Below are 17179 nucleotides of genomic sequence, written 5' to 3' on the forward strand. Positions count from 1 at the left end.
CTTCTGAGTCAACCTCCTTACTTAGGTGATTCAAATTGTCTTGTGATATACCAGCTATTATTGAAAAGTTGCATAGTTCTTAAATGGTCTACCAAATACTATTTTCTCACAGGTTCTATTATTTTAGGTATGCTATTTGTTTGGCATTTTTTGATAAGCAGTGGACTGGTAACTACAGGGTTGGCAGTTCAAATCCACAAGCTGCTCTCAGAAACCCTATGCAGGGTCACTATGAGTCGGTCTTGACTCAGCACAACAATAACCAACACTCTGTTTGTACTGTGACCTCAGGTGTGTCAGAGTAGAACTGTGCTCTGGAGGGTTTGGTTTGCAATGTCTGCTTTTAGAAGGAGACTCACGAGACCTTTCTTCTAAGAGATCTCTGAGTGCACTCAAACCTCCAACCATTTGGTTAGCAGCCTAGAGTGTTACCCACTGTCATCAGCCAGGGACAACAAGTGAAGAGTGCAGGAAGCATATATCTTGTCATGCAAATTAAATCTTCTTTTAGGACCATTAACTTCTGTATCTTACTGTCTCTGGAAGGGGCTATTGTATGCTAAAGGGTTTTAAGTCACAAGCAATTAGCATCCTTCTTTAGATCAGATTTGTTTTTTGTTTTTTGTCCACTAGCACTGGACTGAAAATTAGGTTTGAACTGCAGAGTTGTTGGTACAAACTCACCAAGTCACTCATTGGAAGTCCTATACAGGGTGGCTATGAGACAGGAAAATATTCGAGGTCATGTAACAACAGTGTATTTGTCTCATTGTGTAATGCACAATTGGTTTACTTTGTTTCAAAAGCCTGTAGATTTCCAACTTGCTTTATCAGCAACAATATATAAATTTGACTTTAGTTATTGCCTCTTTATCTCTAATTTAGTCCTTAGTTTAAAAGTACATAGCAATTTACATGGCTGGAAATAGTTGCCAAAGAAAATAATTTTTTTTTACCATAGAGAAATCATTCTAAAATAATGATTATGATGCTTATAAGTATCACCAGTTCTGGTGTGGCACTGTAGGTTGATCTCTGAATGCCTAAATACAAGGTCAGCAGTTCAAACCCACCAGCTGCTCATTGAGAACCCTATTATGGGGTCTCTATGAGTCGGCATGAACTCGGTGGCACTTGACAACAATAATTAAGTGTATATTAAGAAGCCACTGTTTTCTTCACTTGAATTATTGCTTATTCTCACACAATTTTGTGACTATAATACATATTTTCTAAACAAAAGAAAAAGAAAAAAGTGCCAGGAGTAATCTAAATATGCTCTGCAAAATTGTTAAATAGAAATAGGAGGAAAATAAATTGGATGTTTTTCAAAGTTTAGCTTGAATAATAATGTTGCTTTTAAATATATATTTTAAGCCACTTCGATTGGTACAAGTTCCTCCCCTTTGTAGTGCCTAGCATTGGTCAAATTTCTTAGTATACATGAGTCTTTGTTACTCTTTTTATAAAGTTGAAAATCTAAATGTTTTATTTCATTGAATCATTTGAGGAAAAAATATTATAGTGTATGTAAAATACTTAACCCAGTAACTGCTATGAGTGTTTTCTGCATAAACATTTGTTGTGAATGTGTTTTATTATCGTTTTCATTGTCAAATTTAGTAACTGTGCCTAGTGCCCCGCTCTCTTCATTTCCTATGTTTTGATAAACTAGGCAGGCATACTCTGCTGAGTGATTCATCAGCCTTAGCTAGTTGCACTTTTGCATGAACTTAACCTGATTTCAGGGATGAAACAAAGAATGAACACCATAGTTCATGGCTGTCATTAATGAAAGATAGCTGGAAATCAGACAAACAACTTCATTGCTGAGATTGTTTCCGGACTAAAAGTTCTTCCAACAGCTGTTTGTTTTGGCTATTAATCGTGTCCATTACTTTTTCTTTTCCTTTTTTTTATTATTTAAAAAAAAAATCTTAAGGTTGGAGGGAAAATAGGCTTTTCTTTAAAAAGAGAATCCAGGCTGTTTATTTCTGAAGTCAGGAAGAACTCGTGTCCTCCCACTATTGTGGTCTTTTGGCTACTTTGACCATTGGACAGAAAGCCTTTTCCTTTTGTTTTTCTTCTCTTCCTCTTTTTTATTCTTAATGTTCAGACTCAGACTGCTATAGTAAGAAGGAAAAGAAAACTAGCAGCTCTGTAATCCCAGAGAAGGCACTTTGTAGCAGTTACCATCAAGAAAAGTGTACTCCCCAAAGGAGTCTGTAGTATAGCATACATGCAGACAAGAAATAGAGACAGAGCGAGAGAATGAGAGCCGGAGTCAGCAAGAAAGGAAGATACTTAAAGAAAGATGAAAGGAAGTTTTGCCTTTCCTGAAAGTTATATTATTAGTTTTTTAAAAAAAATCAAGTTGACTGCTAGTTTTGTTTAAAGTATTTGTTCTGGAAAACTATAGTTGGAGTCTACCAGACTGAGGTTAGAAGCATTTTCTTTGGCAACACGAAGATACTTTTATAGAAGCAATGCCTGTACTTGGGGTTGCCTCAAAACGGAGGCAGCCAGCTGTTGGGTCAAAGCCTGTTCATACTGCGCTTCCGATCCCAAATCTTGGCACTACTGGGTCACAGCACTGTTCTTTAAGACCTTTGAGACTTAATGGAACAGAAAGCTCAATGCTTTCTTGTCAGCTCACATTAAAACCAACCTGTGAATTTGGACAGAAGAAATCCTTCCAAGGAAAAGCCAAGGAGACAGAAGACAGTAAGGTTAGTGGCTTAAGGTTACCTGCAGACTTATATAGCTATAATGCAAATTTATTTTAGATGGAATATAAAGCATGCTGTGAAATGGGGATTAGTAGAGGAACAGCAGTGTAAAACAGTAAGTAACTTGAATAGCTGAAAAGTTATATACTCTGTGTAAAAACTATAGAGCTTATGGTTGTAGAAAAAGCCGTGAACAAAAATCTGCATATACATAATTTGTAATCATTTGGTATTACTTACTTTTAAAGAGTCTGGTTATTCCTAGGCATTGCTCTATTCCTGAGAAGTGTAAGTAATTACAGATGTTAAAAAAAAAAAAATATCCTATTTGCCATAGATATTACAGTGCAGAGGAAAGGTTTATTTTTTGGTAACCCATACAGTCTATCACTTTTCCTTAAATATTATTTGTCTTTTAAGCAATCTTAGTTTAAATATTTTTATTCTAAGTGCTAATTATTGACATTTGAAAGATAATGAAATATTGGTTTCCTTAATATTGCACATCTGTCTGGATTTTCACTTGTAAATGGAAACCCTACTGTTTTACTTATTACAGACATCTTTTTCAGTCATTTAACTTAGGGTGTTTTGCACGCAGTTAATGCCAAGCTCTTGATTTCTAAACTATACTAGAATTGTTTTTTCTAGATATTGAGTGTCAGTATGATCCTGCAGTTGATGAACTTCAGGGGGACTCATTTTTACCTTGATGAACATCACTGTATTGACTATGATGTCAACCTTTCTAAAGTTGCTATACTCATCTATGGCTTCTCAGAAATGTTTAGATCTTACTTTTCTACCCAAATCAAATTCAGAAGTATGTGCATATGTGTGTATGCATATTATGTATGTACACATACTTATATGCATATATAAATTCTATGCTTTTCCACCACCCCAATTCTTTATTCATTATAACAATTTAATAGTAATTTAATGGGTGAATATATTAACAAATGGACCAATGAGTGAATAAACAATTATCCCAAGAAATAATTAGTTAATTAGTCTGTTTGGATAATTTCATCTATAAATCAAGAGATTTAGAAGATATGATTAAGATATATTACTCTTCATGTCTTAGGAAAACATGGTCTAAGTAAGAAAAATCAATGAAAATATGTTATTTAATTTTAAGCTGATAATTCAGTCTATTGTGACAATTAATGATAAAACTAATATAGAAAAAGACACAAATATTAACTTGATGAAAATCATTAAAAATGAGCACTATATAGTTCTTTAATATTCTGTGTATTCCTAATAGTGTATTAGCTGATAAGAATAGGTTAATACCTATTGTCTTTATAGGTCTAGCCAGACTTCTGCTTTTCGAAATGGCCTGGTCCAAGACTTACTATAAGTACTGTTTTCATTAGAATTTTGGATCATCACCTTGATTAACATGGATATTAATCAAATATAGTATTCCAGTAAGACCCTGTGGTAAGCTATGTTGTGCTTCCAAGAATATTTTTATAATGTCACTTGTAAGATTAAAGGCTTTTCAAATAAATGTAAAGTATCCTTCTCAGCTTTGGGAATAGTTCAAAATGTTGAGTATATTTTGTGATTTTTGTAAACTTTTTAAAAGTAGTTGAAGAAAATAGAAAAAAATAAAATAAGATCCTTATATTAGGGAACATTAAGTTTGACCTTAAATAGTAGAAAATTCAAAATAATGCTAGCATAAACAAGATATGCATGTATTGCTGTTTATGGTTGAACAGTGACTTCATGACCTTGTCGCAGAACCAGGCTGTCTTTATTTCACTGATTATTATCCACTTATGACATCTCCTTCACAGTATTGAGTGGGTAATTGATCTACATTCAGCAAGAAGTTGTAAGTGACTGAGGAAGACACACCTTGTTTATTAAGATTCTTCTGTATCCTATTGGTTTATATATATTCTTAAGTTTTTACCTAGCTGAAGTGGAGACTGGTAAATGTATCTTTTCTAGGTTAGCCATATATATGTTGTTGTTGTTTAGTAACGTGGACTCATTTCCGACTCATAGTGATCCTACATAGGGTTTTCAAGGCTGTAAATCTTTACAGGAGCAGAAAGCCTTATCTTTCTCCCGCAGTATGGCTGGTAGTTTCGAACTGCTGACCTTGAGGTTAACAGCCTGATTCGTAACCACTACGCTACCAGAGTTAAAATTTATAGACTCTATTTCTACAGAACCCAGCTAGCTCAGTCGGTAGAGCATGAGACTCTTAATCTCAGGGTCGTGGGTTTGAGCCCCACATTGGGCGTGCTTCTTGGAGCTCTGGTAGCATAGTGGTTACGGATAGGGCTGCGAACTTAAGGTCAGCAGTTCAAAGCTACCAGCTGCTCTGTGGGAGAAAGATGAGGCTTTCTACTCCCGTAAAGATTTACACCCTCGGAAACCCTGTACAGGGTCGTTATGGATCGGAACCGACTCGACGGCACTTAGCAACAACAATTTCTACAGAAGAAGAAAGAATAGAGAGTACCCACAATAGATGGTTGTTGGTAAGAAACATTTATATCGAGTACTTTGGAATCCCTTAGAGTTTATAGTCTGGTTAAAGAGAACAGATTGATATACCACAATGTCACAAGTGTATCTTCAATTCACTACAACTTTTTCCTATCCCTGTTTTAATTAGTCAAAAAGTCCTACAATTTTGAATCCCTACGATAATATCTGGTGGTATATATACTTATTTAGTACTCCATATTTCACTGGAAATTAGAGATTTCATTTGTTTAGATCATGGATTAATCCTTTTCTATATATTTCCATTACCAACACTCACGCTTTGGTGATTTTTATGTTTTCTAAATTATTGCATTGATTCCAAATTGGTTTCCTTTTTTCTGTGCCTTTCTACCATTGTTTGTCCAATACTTATAGTATCCCATTTGTGCTAAAACTTTAGATATTTCAGTGACTTACAGATTCTTTGGCCAGACACTGTAGGCACCCAATTGTTTGCTGCCATCTCCTCTCCCCACCCCCAGCACCTTTCCTTCTCTGCATCGTCTCTCATAGCTCTATTCTAGCTACTGTAACCTGATGTTTTCTGACCGGGCATCCAAATCATCTAGACTGCTTAGTTGCATTGTTGTATAATGAATGGGTAACACTAGTTCCAGATTCCACATCACGTAGATTTGGCAACTCCACCACAAAATTTGAAGGGCTTAAGTTTTCCTTATTCATTTTTTCCCCCGGATTATATTACTACTCTTGAGTTTTCTAGCATCTGTAGTCATATAGTTTTGTTTTTCCATCTCACCTGAGCATTCTGGTGAATTCGGGACAGAGTGTCATTTTGCCTTGGAATCTTTACTTAAGAATCTAGAGGTAAAGATGCAACTACTGTCATGATCTCTATACCTCCCATTCAGAACAGAGGAGAAAGAAGGAAAACCAAGACTCAGATAAATATTAGTCCTGGTGTGGCAATATGTGACAAAGCCCTGGGACCTTGGTTCAGCTCCTTGAAAATGCTCTGCATGGTCACTGTGAGTTGGAACTGACTGAACAGCACTTAACAACAACAACAACAACAACACAGAACTAACTGTTTTGGGGAACCACAACCTCATCTACACTGAGAATAGAAGAATTAGATGAGGTAGCGTAAACGGGCTGTGAACCTTAAGGTCAGCAGTTCGAAACGACTAGCTGTTCCGTGGAAGAAAGATGAGGCTTTGTGCTCCGTAAAGTTTTACAGCCTCAGAAACCCTGTACAGGGTTGACTGTGAGTCGGATCTGACTCCATGGCACGTAACCACCACCACCACCAATCTATCACTACTAATTGATGGATCACAACTGATGGGTCCTAAAAGGAGCTCTGATAGCATAGTGGTTACTAATCGGGCTGCTAATCTCACGGTCAGCAGTTTGAAACAACCAGCTGCTCCGCGGGAGAAAGATGAGGCATTCTGCTCCCGTAAAGATTTACAGCCTCAGAAATCCTGTACAGGGTCGCTGAGAGTCAGAACCGACTCCATGGCACATAACAACAATAACAATCTAATTGGGGTCCCTGTATGGTGCTGTGGGCTAATGCACCAGACTGCAAAGCCGTTTGAACTGCAGGGTCTGCAGTTCAAGCTCACCAGCTGATCCTCCGAACCCCTATACAGGGTCGAAATGGGTGGGAACTGACTCTACAGCACTTAACAACAGTAGCAGCAACAATAAAATAGGAGAAAAATATGGAACAGAACCTCAAATTCTGAAATCATCAAGACTTACAGGATCTAGTAAAGCTTGAGGACTGTCTAGGAGTATTGCCCAGACATATTGTTTAAACCTTGAATTTAAACTCTCCCCTGAAATCGTCTTTTGGTTAAATAAAAAGTAGCTCACAAAATAAAAAAGTACAATGCATGAATAAGATGTTGTTGTTGTCATGTGCCATAAAATCATTTCCGACTGTTAGCAACCATGTATAGGGTTTCCAGGACTCCTTCTGTGGCACTGTAGGGTCAGCACTTGACTGTGAACCAGTTTAGCAGTTCAAACCCACCAGTTGCTCTTTGGAAAGTGATGTTGATTCAGTTCTGACTCTGAAACCCTGTACAGCACCACACAGGGAGTCCTGTGCTCCTTTAGAAATATCGTCTTTATCTATCCACGTGGTTAACTATTATGTTAAAAACAAAGGCGAGGAGATAGTGGGACAGGGGAACTAGATTGCTGGAAATGGAACAGTCAGAAAATAAATAATGAGAATGTTCATACATTGTGAAAAATACAACCAGTGTCCCTCAACAGTCTGTAGAAATCATTAAATGATAATCTAATCTGCCATGTCAATTCTCACTGAAAACACAGTAAAATAATATACACTTTAAATATTTAAATGAAAAAACACAAACAAACAACTTTTTAAGCCCGGGGAAAATGTGAATAGTGTGTTCTTGGAAATTTAGGATTTTTTTTTTTTTAATCTATAAAAAAATTCTCTAAATAACAGTGATATTCAAAGTTCCTGTCATGGTTTCCATGTATGATGATGCAGGATGAGCATTAGACTGCTAAGCACAAGGTCAACATTTCAAACCTACCAGTTGCTCCTTGGAAACGTTATACAAGGTCATCATGAGATGGAATTGACTTGAAGGTACTTAACAACAACAACATCATAGTTTAGGGGAATGTGTAGGGATAAGGGAACCAGCTTTATAAAGGATTACTGGCTCTGGACCAGGAAGTGTTTCTTCCTGTTGTATATAATGTTGCTGTAAATTGGAACTGATTTGACAGTGCCTGTCAACCAACAAGAGTCTGTCTCTATTTCCAGTTGATGTGGGCTAAAACACTGGACCACAAGGTCAATTTGAATCCAAAGGTTGGTGGTTCTTTCAAATTCACCAGCCACTCCTTGGAAACCCTACTCTGGGTCTCTATCAGTCTGGACTGACTTGATGACACTTTACAACAGCAACAATAAAACACAGGTAGCATAAGGTTTTGTGGAAGGAAAATTTGTCTTCTTTTATAGACTTATTGTATATTTCTAAATATGTCATAATTACAATTGAAAGAGAAATAAATATATCAATTATATTTTATGCATAACTTATTTTTTTTTGTCATTCTAGTGAAAGAGTACATTGACTAAAAAGCTTTTAGTGGGAGAAAAACATATTGTGAGGAATTGTGAATGTGAGATCATTCTATTTAAAATTTAGAATTTTTCACTACCAAGTAGATGAAAGTAAATGAACACCAACTTGCTCATCCTATACCCTAAAGGAAAATAATAATAATATGGAAGTGATGGATTGGGAAATAAGGTTGTATTTTATTCTAGTTCAGAAAATAACTTAGAATTAAGCATTAGACATTCCTGTTCATGAAAGTTCCTTTACTGTATCTACCACTGAGAAGGACTCCTAGTGTGGCACTGTAGGATCAGCACTGGTCTGCGAACCATAGGGTCTGTGGCTCAAACCCACTAATGGCTCCTCAGAAACACTATACAGAGTTGCTGTGAGTCAGATTCAACTCAAAGGTACATAACGACAACAACAACCACAGAAAACTCCTCATTGGCCATTACTTCTCAGTCCCCAGCTGCCTTCCAATATGATCTGCCACCTCTCTTGTACACATACTTCCATTTCCAAATTATTCCCAGTTTGGGTCTACTTACAATTTCCCTCTTCAAATACTTATGCAAACTCACAATTACTTTCACATTATAATGCAAAGCAATGATAATTTTGAGTATCCCTTCCTTTATACTTGATATGAAATTTGTCTTTGTATTACAATAGTATTTCAAAGAAGACATTATTATCCATATTTTACAGAGACTTTTCCTGGAGAAGATAAGAGATAGTGCCATGTCAGACAATTAAATCAGAAATTCTGAATTTGAATTCAGTTTTTCCCTACAGTGCCTTTTTTCTCTATTCCTTTATAATTTCTTAATTAAATAATTCATGGTTTTTTTTTCGAGATGTACTGTGACCTGCAAAGCTCAATAATTCTTTAGGACTCATTTCAAGAGTCAAAGAAAAATATGAACAAATTGCTGAGGAAGTTAAAAGAAAAGGTTACAACCAGTTGGGTAGATCTAAGGAAGCGTCTACATTTTTGTTCTTGTTGTTAAGTTCCATCAAGTTGCCTACAACTCATAGTGACCCTGGGCTCAGCAGAATGGAACACTGCCCTGTCCTGCACCATCCTTACAGCTGTTGTTATATCTGAGTCCATTGTTGCTCCCACTGTGTAGATCGGCCTCTTTGAGGGTTTTTCTTCTTTTTCCTCCACCCTGTACATGTACACGGTAGCATGGGCATTTAGTTTTCCTACTCCAATGTGGGGCTATTTCTTACAAATATTGTAATTTCTTACAAATTGTATTGACTTAGTGTTGGCACTATCCTTTGAAGCAGAGGATACTCAAAGGTATTAGTTAATTTGAATATAAAAAAGTCATAATAGCATCATAGACAAGTGAATACATTTTGTAGATAGTAAGTCCTGAAGAAAGCAATCTTTTACGTATGATTTTAGGGGAATTTTATTTACATAGATCATTCAGAAAAAAAATTCCATCAAGTATCTATGATTTAATGGACTGATAGGATTCAGAGAAGAAAATATCATTATATAGTGAAGGGGATGCACACAAGCTTGCCAATGAGTAAGCTATTATAACTGGATCAGATTATTTATACAAAGATTTTAAAACACATATAAATAGATGCTGATTCCATTAGGTTGGGAATGCAGATGAGTTTTAAGTAAGAATCAGAAAATTACTCTGACTATGGTATTTTGGAGAAATTCTAGCAGAGAGTGTCAGATATTAATTATATTTGTAGAAAATTTGCTTTATGGTGTGTTGCTGTTGTTAAGTGCCATCGAGTTGGTTCCCAATTTTAACGATCCTTTATTGGGTTTCTATGAGACTTTAAATCTTGGTGGGAACATAAAGCCTCATCTTTCTTCCACAGAGAGATTGGTGGGCGGAACCACCAACCTCATGGTTCTTAATCTCATGCTTATTCTATAGAATTACTGCGCTCCCTTAAGTTGTGTACTGGGCCAGATATTTTACACAAAATATCCAATTTACTCCTCAAAATAGACTTATGATCTAAACAATCTGTTCTTTTCCCCATTTTACAGATGAGAAAGCTGAGATTTACTGAGATTAAATTTCTTGTCAATATCTCAGTACTACAGTGTGGTAGAAATAGGCATTCAACCTAAAGCTGTTTAATTCCAGATAATTTCTGTTGAGGTAGATGGGGAGGAAGGAGAAGTATGGCTACTGATTTGCTTCATTTCTATATAGAATAGTGGAATTTGTATGAAATATTAAATTAGCAGTGCTCATTCATTACAAATAAATCATTGGTTGTACCCAAGAACCTAGAATTATCAGATGACAATTAAATTGACATATGGTCTCTGTAGCAGTGTTGGAATAATAATAATCAACAAAGAAAAATGCACAATAGAAGTTTAGCTGCAGATGTCAATCGAGTAGATGACTTGCTCTGGCTTCCAGCTGTTTCCTTCTTGGAGAAGATGCCTGATTGCTGAGGACTGTCAGCACTCTTGTTGGCTTGCTCACATGGTAGTGCTTCCAGTGCTGGCCAGGCTTACAGCTGCATGGGTCAGCTAATAGATCCCTAGATGATTCTATCTTTCTTGCCTATTTCTGCTTTGCTTGCATATTTAGTTATTTAGTGTTTAAAGAAACATGATTTTTTTTTTTTTTCTAGTTATAGTTCATACTTCAACTTTCACCACTGAGAAGTATGGATGTTTTTAGCCTTTTTGTTGGTGATGGTATAAGTAATGCTGTAATGATGCTTGGATTTAAAACATTTTCTGTATTGACAGAAAGCTTTGCTTTTCAGTACTATACATTTATTGTTTCTTGAACAGCAATTTGTAAAAGTGTGCCACTATGACAAGGCTTTGAGCCAGTTCAGTAATGGATGATACTGCAAAACTGAGAGACTCAAATTTGTAAAATGTGGGTATACTGGAAATGATAACTTGAAAAATTACAGGTCGAAATCCAGGAATGGGAGACTTTGAAGAAACACAATGAGCCCTTTCAGGAGACGGATGTGTAGTCTTGGCTTGTGTCACAGTTCACAGTGGTGTGGTTGACCTCCATCTTTAGCCAGACACCATTTTGTTTCTGACAGCTGATGAAAAGATTTGTTGCCTATTCAATATGCAAGGTGCCCTTGTTTCCTAAGAGGGACATTCTAGCTGGACAGTGACCTACACTGTTGATAGAATACTCTCTCTTGCTTTTTAGTAGATCCCTGGTTGAACTATGAAACAATTAAAATCTTTATGTCAATTTTATGTGATTAAATATCATTAAAAATTGAGTGTATCTTTTTTTAGCCTTCTTTTATGTCAGTGTTATGTATATATTTGCTGATGATTTTCTAAATATATTCTTCCCAGGGTCTTCCTGTGCATTATGATAGACATCTGTTTTTTCTTTACTAAAAATAAGACATTTACTATGTTGTTAATTTAACATGAAATCACTAGATATGCCATTAATTTCTAAGCAAATAATAATTATGAGAATGAGTCAAAAATTATCTGCATCAGATTACATTAAAACTTCTGTTGGCTGCACTGTCTTATCAGAGCTTTCCATCCAAGGTCACTGCTGTGCTCTGGTAGCATGGTGATTATGAATCAGGCTGCAAACCGCAAGGTCAGCAGTTCAAAACTGCCAGCTGTTCCATGGGAGAAAGATGAGGCATTCTGCTCCCGTAAAGATTTACAGCCTTCAGAAACCCTGTACAGGGTTGCTATGAGTCAGAACTGACTCCACGGCACACCGCCACCACCACTGTGCAGATGTGAAGTGGACATCTCAAAGGAAATTTGGACTGAACTCAAAGGAAGGTAAAAATTCCTTTCAAAAAAGTAATTTCTGGTGACAAGATATGGATTCATCACTATGAGCCTGAGAGTAAATGGTAGAGTATGGAATGGAAACATCCTCAATTGCCCACCAAGAAAAAATCGAAATTCCAACATCAGCTGGAAAAATTGATACTTACAGTTTTCTGGGTACTTAAAGGTCAGTATTGGAACACTATCAGGAAAAGGACAATCAACAGTGCTCCTTACAGTGAAATGCTCACTGAAGAGTTGAAGCCTCAACTTTAGATTAAAAGTAGAGGACTGCAGTAGAAGAGCATTGTGATCTTGCATGACAATGCATGTCTCCATACCTCTGCCCACACTGGTGACACTCTGAAAAACTTCCTTTTGAGGTGTTAAAGCATCTTTCCTATAGTCCTGATCTTGCTTCATGGGACTTTCACCTGTTTGGTCCCCTGAGGATGAAGCCTTTTGAGGACTAAGATTCACATCTGATGAAGAAACAAAGACAGCAGTGCATTTGTAGCTCTTAGCTCAGCCTAAAATATTTTTGTAATAAGTGAATAAGAAAGCTTGCTGCGAATAGAAAAAAATGTATTGAAAAATGAAGAGATAGTGTGAAAAATTATATATTTGTATTTTATAAAAGTTGATTAAAATGAATTCTGCACCCAGAGTGTAGAGAATATTTGATTCACCCTTCTAAATGATTGATAACTTGTCTCCAACAAAATCTTGACCTAGTTTTGGATTTAAATTATCAAGTGGCATAGTCAAAATAACATAGGACTGTGAGATCAAATATTTGAATTCTACTTCTATTATATCAATAAAGGAAAAGCCATTTAAGTTTTCTTGACTTTAATCTTTGGATCTATAAAAATTATAATGATGGTAATAAATTCATGAAGCTTTCTACAAGTAGTCTTTGTAGTATATATTCCCTTTCATTTTTCTCTAGAATTTTGCCCTATAATTCATCAAACTTCTCTTGGATTTTCTACCTCTTCTTCTCCAATGACTATTCTTGACAAGGATATTTTAAATTAAGTACTAGGGATATTTTGGGCCAGATAATTCTTTGTTATGGAGAGATGGTTTGCATATCATAAGATGCTTAGCAGTTTCCCTGTTTACATCCACCAGAAGCCAATAATACCCTCCCAGTTGGGACAACCAAAAATGTTCCTTAATGGGTCCTCAGTTGAGAAGCTTTGCTGTAGACTCAACTTGCAAACTTTCTGTTTGTAATCATCATCAGTTTGTGCACCTGCCTCAGACTATCATTCCATCCTTCCAACTTTTCAGCTACATTTCTTGAAAGAGTAGTTTATGTTCATTGCCACTATTCTACTCCTTTCATTTGTTTAAATTATCTTGATATTTTGCTTTGATTCTGATTTCTTAGAGATGGCTAATGCCTCCTTAAAAGCATTTCTTTTCTTCACTATTTGCAGTATTTGATACCTGTTGACTGTAATTTTCTCTTTTATAAGATTCCAGTATTTGCTACCAAGCTGATCTTGGTAAGTCAAGTAATATATACATTTCAGAAGTCCTTGTGTTATGCTGTAGGATAAGCACTTGACTGTAGAATAAAACTCAGTGTCAGTTTTAACCACAAAGTTGGCCATTTGACTCTATCAGCCACTTCTAAGAAACTTTATACAGAGTGGCTATGGGTCAGAACCAACTCAGTGACATTTAACAACAACAGAAAAGCATAATTCGTGAACTTAGCAGCAAGTAGCACTTAAAATCCAAAGAGTTACTAACTCTTTTTTGATTACCCCTCATGATACTGTAGAATAAACCCTGGACCACAAAGCAGGCAGTTCAAACCTACCAACTGTCCTGCAGGAGAAAGGTGAGACTTTCTGCTCCCATGATGTTTTACAACATTGGAAACCCTATATAGTGTTGTCATGCGTCAGAATGTATTCAGTGGCAGTAGATACTATAAAGTAGATGGTTTGCCTCATTCATTATTATTCAAATTAGAGTGAATTTAGAGTGATATGAAGGTGAAGCTAGAATTCGATTCCACATCTACTTGGATTCTATGTCTTTTCTCTCTCTTCTTCTCTGTCTCTCGCTGACAACAGTACATAAGCCACATCAGAATGCATGTTTTCCTTCTCTCTGTTTATGGAAACTTAATCATATAATAGGAAAACAAAACAACAAATAAAGAATGAATTCTTGCCAGTAATACTAAATTTGTTTTTGGTAAATTTCATTCTGCAATCTTCCTCCTACTACTCCAAGACCCCAGTATTGCTCCATTGTTGCTTTAAGAAGTGCTTTTCTTTGCATTCCTAGTCACTGGGGTTCAAAGAAAAATTTAGTATCTGTGTATGAAAATATATTCCCATAGTCCCAGTAAATTGAATAATTTTTTAAGGGGTTGAAATTCTGCATGAATAAAATGTTACGCAATGAGAGGGGAGAATGTGGTAGCAAAAATTCATCATTTATCCTGTAAAGTAATATGATTAAATCTTCATAAAACAAAGTAAAGCACAGGCAGACAAAACAAAGGGACATCACTGCTTTCTGCCATGTTTTGATGCTGAAAATGAGTTATTTTAAAACTGAAACTGGGATGAACATATTCACAGTTTTCTACAGTGAAATGTATTAAGAGTAATTTTTTTTTTTTTTTTTTCTCAATGGAGACCTGGTGGCATAGTGGATTGCATGTTCAATGGCAAACTTAAGTCTAGCAGCCACTTATTCTATAGGACAAAGGAGGTTTTCTCCTCCCCTAAAGTCCTGGTATGGTGCTGTGTGTTAATGCCCGAGACTGCAAAGCCTGTTTGAACCACAAGGTCAGCTACTCAAACTCACTGGCCACTCCTCGGAAACCCTATGCAGGATCCTATGGGTCAGAACTGACTCAATGATATTTAATAACAACAAAGATTGACAGCCACAGAAACCCTGTATAGGGTCACTTTGAGTTGGAACCAGCTCAAGAGCACAAAATAATGGTAATGTTTATGAAGGATCAAAATGGCATTGCGTTTATGAAGTTATGGGAGTTTGACAGATAGTTTCCAAATCTCAGTAGCTTAATACAGTTGTTGTTGTTGTTAAATACCATTGAGTCAGTTGTGACTCATAGTGACACTGTATAGGATTTCTGAGGAGCAGCTGGTGGGTTTGAACCACTGACCTTGAGGTTAGCAGTCCAGCGCTTATCTACAGTAATCATAGAGTTTAGTTATCATGATAGAGACTATATGACCTGCAACACCTAAAAGATTTACTATATGGTCCTTTACAGAAAAAAAAAAAAAATTGCTGAGACCTCTGTATGACAACTCAGACACCTAGAAACCTCCATTGTCCTTGATATTTCAGTGAATTGTCAGTGAAAGATGGAGAATTGAAAATGGCAGAAGAGGCTTGGAAATTCTACACATTATTTCCACTCAGTTCCATTGATCAGAACTTGGACTATATCGAATTGCAAGAGAGACTAGAAAATATACTCAGATGATCAAGGTTAAGCAAAAAAAAATGTTCCATAGTTAAAACACTATAAGGTGCTAAGAACTGTTTTCCAGAGTGTTGATGAACATTTGATGTTCTGACTTATAGGAATGTATGTTTTAAAGCAAAACATTGAATAAGAGAAGGACTGTAATTATACCCAAGTAACGAAATGAACAGAAAATAAATTAAATGAATCAGAGGTTAGCTTTTAGCTTTTTAAATAGACCATAAAATACTCAAAATTATCTTGTGACTAATTCTTCTTTTCCCCACCTTATGATTTGGGGCAGCACCTTCAATTGCTCCTGTTCATACCTGCTTATGTAACTAATATCTCTGAAAGTAACTGTCTGTTGACCCTTGTTGTTGTTGTTAAGTGCCATCGAGTCGGGTCCGACCCATAGCGACCCTGTACAGGGTTTCCGAGGGTGTAAATCTTTACGGGAGTAGAAAGCCTCATCTTTCTCCCGCGGAGCGGCTGGTAGTTTCGAACCGCTGACCTTAAGGTTCGCAGCCCGATTCGTAACCACTACGCTACTGTTGACCCTTATCCCTTGTTTTTCCTTTCTTCAGGCTCCTGTGGTTAAACTCATCTTTTAGCTTTCTTCTTTAACCAGTTCTAGACATCTACTGAGAGTCAGACCAGAAAGGCACAAATTCTGTTAGAGCAGAATTCTGAAAGTTAAGCTTAAAGAATGAATGTAAAGTGAAGCATCACAGTGGGAAGGAGGTATTTGCTGACCTGTAGTGATGGGTGGTGGTTGTGTGCTATGCAGTCAGTTACGACTCACAGTTACCTTGCATGTAATTTCTGAGGCTGTAAATCTTTATGGGAGCACAAAGCCTCCTCTTTCTCACACAGAATGGCTGGTAGTTTCGCATTGCTGTTATTGAGGTTAGCAGCCTGACTCATAACCACTGCACTTCCAGGACCTGTGTTGTTGTTGTTGTTGTTGTTATTGTTGTTGTTGTTAAGTACCATCAAGTCCGCCCCGACTCATAGCAACCCTGTATAGGGTTTTTGAGGATGCTGCCAAATGGATGTCTGTGTAATGTATGAGGGAGTGTTCACTCTCAGCCTGGAGACACCATGTAGCATCCATTCGCACATTGTAAGTTTTTTCCAAGGGAAAAGAGAAGCAATGTGTGTATCCGTCATTGACTTCACCATGAATATTGACAGAAGCAAATCTTATCAAAAGTCATGCAAACCATTATAGATAGAAATAGACATTAGTTCATTGGACAACCTCTATTCACATGCAAGGTGAATTTCTAAAGGTGCATTTTAAAAATTCCTTGTTTGATTTAGTTTTATATATGAAACTATCTCTACCTAGCTTTCTACTTTTCTTTGACAATTTTAACTGCTTAACTTTAGTTTGGGTCAGTTTTAATTGATACATTTTTAAATGTCAAAATATTCTTAGTGTCTATATATATAAGGAGCTCTGGTAGCATAGCGGTTACGAATCGGGCTGTGAACCTTAAGGCCAGCAGTTCGAAACTACCAGCTGCTCCGCAGGAGAAAGATGAGGCGTTCTGCTCCTGTAAAGATT

The 17179-nt window shown here is 36.5% G+C and overlaps 1 protein-coding gene and 1 non-coding gene across 2 annotated transcripts in view; both read left to right on the forward strand.

Annotated features, from left to right (window-relative positions):
• Nucleotides 1-2486: 2486 nt before the first annotated feature.
• The window catches only part of LOC102829695 (neuron navigator 3-like), a 301006-nt gene continuing 286313 nt past the window's right edge, over nucleotides 2487-17179 (forward strand). The window contains exon 1 of the mRNA XM_006876518.1: nucleotides 2487-2729. Coding sequence (XP_006876580.1) covers nucleotides 2487-2729 — 243 coding nt within the window. The remainder of the gene's footprint in view (nucleotides 2730-17179) is intronic.
• TRNAK-CUU lies at nucleotides 4926-4998 on the forward strand. The gene has a single exon. It is a non-coding gene; the product is annotated as a tRNA-Lys (tRNA).

The sequence above is a fragment of the Chrysochloris asiatica genome, unplaced genomic scaffold, assembly GCF_000296735.1.
Source record: "Chrysochloris asiatica unplaced genomic scaffold, ChrAsi1.0 scaffold00387, whole genome shotgun sequence".
Taxonomy (NCBI): Eukaryota; Metazoa; Chordata; class Mammalia; order Afrosoricida; family Chrysochloridae; genus Chrysochloris; species Chrysochloris asiatica.